The 5369-nt window shown below is 68.0% G+C and overlaps 1 protein-coding gene across 1 annotated transcript in view; it reads left to right on the top strand.

The window, feature by feature from the left end:
* Window positions 1-4004: 4004 nt before the first annotated feature.
* Window positions 4005-5369, top strand: part of DNMT3A (DNA methyltransferase 3 alpha) — a gene marked incomplete at its 5' end in the record, with an annotated part of 26077 nt that continues 24712 nt past the window's right edge. Inside the window, one exon of the mRNA XM_026058657.1 lies at window positions 4005-4133. Coding sequence (XP_025914442.1) covers window positions 4005-4133 — 129 coding nt within the window. The remainder of the gene's footprint in view (window positions 4134-5369) is intronic.

Here is a 5369-nt window from a genome sequence, read left to right as displayed (position 1 = left end):
TTGCAGGAGCCCCGCGGCGCAGCGAGGGCCCGGCTGCAGCCTGAGCTCGTTGCACTAACGAGCCGCGTTGCAGGCGGCGCGTGCGGCCCTGCCAAGGGCGAGGCGGCTGCGCCCAGCGCGCGGTGCTGACGTGCCCGTGCAGCTCAGCGGGGTGCCCGGTGGCAGTGCCGCGGCGACCCGTCTCCCCAAGGCCGCTCAGTTGCCGCCACCRGCTCCCGGCGCCTGGCGCGGAGCCGTCCCTCTGCCGGGCACGTTCCTCCGTCGGCTCCGGTTACAGCAGGGAGCGGCTCCGCTCTCCTCTCCGCGCTGGGGAAGGTGTGCTGGCTCCGGGTGTCTCCAGCCGCGGGGCGCGTTGCRTAAAGCAGGCGATGAGCAGAAGCAGCCTGGCCGCGCTGGAGCAGCCGCTCCAGCCTGAAAGTCTCCTGAAGGTCTCCAGGCCCTGAAAGTTTTAGCATCACTTTGATCTGCTTCTGGGGAAGTTCTGGCAAATCTCCTTTATGCACCCCTGCAGACACGGAGCACATAGACAGTCCCTGCCCCAGGAGGCTTCCAAGCCGTGGGTAGGCAAGGTCCTCGGGAAGCACGGGGAAGGAAAGGCAGGTCAGGGTCRTGTCCTAGCAGCACCCTGTCCAGGATTGCATGGGTAGCGGGGAGCATGAAGAAAGGCCCCGCAGGAGGGGGCCTGCTCCGAGCAGGCAGCGCTGGCAGCGCGGGCTGCTGGGGTTGGAGCAGGAGGGCCGGGCTGCGCAGGGCTGAGAGCAGCGGCAGGCAGCTCGTGACAGCAGTGGGGGGCGGTTGGAGTGGCAAGGCTGGGGGTGGAGATGAGTGAGGCAGGGCTGGGGTGGAGATGAGTGAGGCAAGGCTGGGGTGGAGATGAGTGAAGCAGGGCTGGGGTGGAGATGAGTGAAGCAGGGCTGGGGTGGAGATGAGCAAGGCAGAGCTGAGGATGGAGACGAGCAAAGCAGGGAGGATGACGGAGATGAGCAAGGCAGAGCTGGGGATGGAGATGAGCAAGGCAGGGAGGATGACGGAGATGAGCAAGGCAGAGCTGGGGATGGAGATGAGCAAGGCAGGGCTGGGGATGGAGACAAGCAAAGCAGGGAGGATGACGGAGATGAGCAAGGCAGGGCTGGGGATGGAGACAAGCAAGGCAGGGCTGGGGATGGAGATGAGCAAGGCAGGGCTGGGGATGGAGACGAGCAAGGCAGGGCTGGGGATGGAGACGAGCAAGGCAGGGCTGGGGATGGAGACGAGCAAGGCAGGGAGGACGATGGAGACGAGCAAGGCAGGGAGGACGATGGAGACGAGCAAGGCAGGGAGGACGATGGAGACGAGCAAGGCAGATGATGCTGCAGTCACGAGGCACAGAGAAGCCAGCTAAGGGAGAGAAAAGCCGGCAGGGCAGCGGAGACCGCCGGGGGGAGCTTCCTGGGGCTGGGGTGGCCCTGGTCATGCATGGCGCAAGGTGCAGCCCCTGCGTCATCCCGGGGGTGACCGCAGAGCAGCAGCGCAGCGAGCGGAGCGGAGCGGGGAGAGCCCGCGGGACTGCCCCACGCTCCACGTCGCTCCGGATGCAGAGCCCGGGGCCAGCGGAGACCTTAGACGACCTGCTTGGGCATCCCGTTTCTGGCAGGCCGTTGCTCCTCCTGGCCCGAGCCYGCGGGGCCGTGCTGGGCAGAGCCGTCCCTTCAGCCAGGCCTCCATCCGACCCAAAGGCACGAAAGCGGAGGAGACCCCCCGCCGCAGCCGGGGTCTGGTCCAGCCYGTGACTCACCCTCGCTGCAAAGAGCGGCTGCCGGTGCCAGCGGGAGCGTGTCAGGTTTCAGCCTCCAGCCCCGGGCTCGCGTTCGGCCCTTTCCCCGCTGCTTAAAGAGCCCGTCCGAACCCGGCGTCATCTGCCCGCGGCGTCCTCGCGCGCTGCAATCGCGTCGCCTTTCGGTCTTCTCCTTGAGCAGCCCAAGGGATTTCGCTGCGCGCGTTTCTCGCAAGCAGCCATTTCCACACACACACACCCCCCCCGCTCTCAGATCATCCTGGGGCTCTTCCCTGCCCTTGCCCTGCTCTCCAGCCGTCTTCTCCAAAGCCAGGCCCGCAGCCGGCTGCAGGTGCGCGCAGCTCGGCGCTGAGCAGGGCAAACTGCCCGCGAGCGCGACCGAGGATCGCATCGCCTTGGCACCCCCCCCCCGTCACTGCCGAACCCCCTTCTGCGTCCTGGCTTTGCAGTCCGCGGTCCCCTCTCCGCGGGCCTCGTCCCCGGCCCAGCTGCCCCGGTCGCTTGGAGGACGACGGCGCRCGTCGCCTGCGCCGGGCCGGCAGTCGCGGTTGCTCCATCTTTCCGCAGCGTTTTGCTGCCGCGTGCGTGTTTTCGCAGCACCGATTGCACGTAGACTGTTAGCACAGCTGTTGCGGAGCRTTCGGCACGATAGACGAGTCCATTAGCGACTTCCCCACAGCCGCCCGCTTTCTGAAACCTGTTGTTTAGCCAGACCGTAAGCTCCTTTGCTTGTGGCTTATTAACATTGTACAGGCCTCGTTGTTTTAATCCAAAAACCGTGTGACGTTAGCCAACCGACCCAGCACCAGCTGTTAAATCTGAGCGGTTGCTTTTATTGGCCGGAGCTGTAGTCGCTGCAAAAGAAAACGCTCCGGTTTGTTTGATCAGACCTGTTAGGGCACCGCTTTTGCGTTCCTACCCCCGGATTCTTGATCCGTTGCGTTTGGTGTCGGCTCCCCCGCGTTTCTGCCTGGGACGGCTCCCAGGCGCCGCGGGCTGTGCTGCGGGTCGCTCGCTCCTCTTGTTCCTTGTGGATTTGGCACCGTCTGAACGCTCCCCGGAGCCTGGAATTCCCCCGCGATCAAACACCAACGGCTGCAAGTCAATCTCCTCCGCCGGGCTCCGGGGGATGAAGTATCCAGGTGTGACGGTGTCAAAACGGTTATCCCTCCCGGAGCTTGTCTGGTTTCCTCCTTAGTTGTGAGCGAGCTGGAAAGTCCTTCAGCAGCCTCCAGGAGCGATTCGTTCCCAGGTGTCACCTAGGAACGCACTTTCCACGCTTCAGCCGTGTCTGCACCGTGGCTAACAGTTGCATCCTCACCTTGCCGTGACGGACTTGCGTTCCTGCCAGGGTTTCCTTCTGCTCCTGAGTCCTTAAACGTCCGTCCGCCTCGCGCCCTGCCAGCCAAAGGGGTCTCCCCGATGCCTTTCATTTCCCTTCTCAAAAATTCCACACCTCGCACGTGGATTGCTGCTTCCTCTTCGTTACACGTTGGCTTCTCACTTCTGATTGCCGCCTTCGGTTCACCCCTGATCCAGCATGGGCTTTTAGCCAAAGGCCTGTTCTTCCCGTGCCGCGGAAGCGCGGCTTTCTGGCCATCTCATCGGTTCTTCGGGCGCTGGCCCCCCGCTCCCGTTTGCTCTTCTCCTCCGGCCCCTTCCCTTCCGAAGCTCCCCGGCGTGGGAAGGTGGCCCTTTCCGGGCGCCCGGTCCTCGCGCTGCCGGTGGGGCCCGTCTCTGGCTCGCCTCCCCGGGGCGCGGCGAGACCGGTCCTCAGTCCTCCGGCGTCCCCCACGTCCCGGCCGGGGGTTGTTTCGTCTTCGCCCGTGGTAGCGAGGTCCTCCTGTCCGCACGGCGCCTCGTGCTCTAGGCGGTAACCGTCTCTCGGCTTGAGAAACTCTGAGCATGTTTTCCGTCTGCCGCAGGGAGCCCCCGGCACGCGCCCTGGCCCTGGAGACACCCGCACGGCAGCAGCCTTTCTTCCCTTGCCTTTGGAGAGAAGTGGTCTGGGAGCGGTTCATCCTCCTCTCTAGTCTGAGTCAATGGTGTGTAGCAGACCCCAGGCTCCCAGCCCGGCTTTGCCGGGGACCACGTGAGTCCGCGTGCCGGCAGGGTCCTGCCGCCCGAGCGCTCGGTAACTCTGAACCTTCCCAGCCTTATTCCCGCAGAGATCAGAGACGGGAACAGGATAACTGAGATACTGGAGGAGGCCCAAGGGCCACCTCGCCAGGCGTCGGGTATCCGACGGTGGCCGGGAGCAGATGGCGGAGAGGAAGCGCAGATGGGACGGCCCCGGCCCTCGCATCGGGCCTCATCCTGGCCTGGCGTCGCTGGGGACCAGCGCGGGCGCGTGCAGGAGGTACCCTCTCCTCTCCCCTCCTCTCCTCCCCGCGGCGCTGGGAGCCGTGGTGCCCGGCGCACCTCCTCTCCCGCGCGGCTCTGCAGCCCCCCCTGAGCCGTCCGCATCTTCCCTTCTGGCGTCCTTCACGTCCCGTCCCGTCCTGTCCCGTCCCGTCCCGTCCTCCGCGCGGCACGCGGCGAGCAAAGATGGAGCGCCAAGCTCCTGCCGGGGGCCGGCCGGCGCCGGCGTCCTCGGAGGTACCCGTGTTCCCCGGCGCCTCCCCCCCCTTCTCCGGCCTCGGTGCAGCCCGGAGCGGGGCAACCGGGCGGCCGAACGAGAGCAGCGCTCTTCCCGAGCCCCGGCACGCGTCCGCACCGCTCGGGGGCTGCGGAGAGAGAGAGAGAGATGCTGCACGTGGGATGCTGGGGGGCAGCCGGGAGGCAAGACGGGGCACGTCCAGGGGGCTCGGGCGCCGCAGCCGCCGTCGGACAGCGCCGCGCGCCGCGCTCGGGCCCCGGCGGCGAGAGCGTGCTGCAGCCGGCACCGTGCACGCACGCGTGCGCCTAGCCGGTGCCCCATGTCCTTGTCCTCGCCGGCGTGTCCCCGGGGGCGGCCCCCCCTCCCTCCTCCCGCAGCTCCCTGCCCGGGGACTTTGCACCCGGAGCTGCCCTGCGCGGGGGCCCACGCTGCCCGCGGAGCRAGGAGCGGAGGGGGTGGTGCGGGCGCTGCGCAGGGCTGCTCGAGAGCGGCCGCCCTCCTGCGGGGACTGCTCTCGGCGCAGCTCTCGGCCGGCGGCGTGCAGAGGGCACCGGCGGGGGTCTGCCCGGCTCCCGGCACCTCCGGGGCCCCCGGCGCTGCTCCGCGCCTCTGGCAGAGCGTGCTGCAGCGTTGCAGCCGTGCAGCTGCGCGCTGCGCCAGCCGCCAACRCTGCTCGCGAGAGTGGCTGGGATGCTGGGCCGGCTCCCGGGGACGGAGGGGCCCAGYCGCCCGTGCCTCAGTTTCCCCACCTGAGACCCCCCCCCCAGCCCCTAGGCAGGGTCACCTGGGCTCGTCCCTTCCAGCCCGCCGGGCTGGGAATGGCCCTGCAGGCAGGCGGCTCCGAAGCCCCCGCAGGTCACCGGCCAGCGTGGCCGGCGTCGCTCCGGCACGGAGCGAGGACGTGCCGCTGCAAAGCCACTGGGCCCGGGGCCAGCCGGCCGCAGGAGCCCCCCCCCCCCGCCCGCCTGCGTCTCTTGGAGGGGTGTCCGGGGGGGT

Source organism: Apteryx rowi, unplaced genomic scaffold (assembly GCF_003343035.1).
Source record: "Apteryx rowi isolate R43461 unplaced genomic scaffold, aptRow1 scaffold_1490, whole genome shotgun sequence".
In the NCBI taxonomy this organism is placed as follows: Eukaryota; Metazoa; Chordata; class Aves; order Apterygiformes; family Apterygidae; genus Apteryx; species Apteryx rowi.
This window is presented reverse-complemented; position numbering and strand designations above follow the sequence as displayed.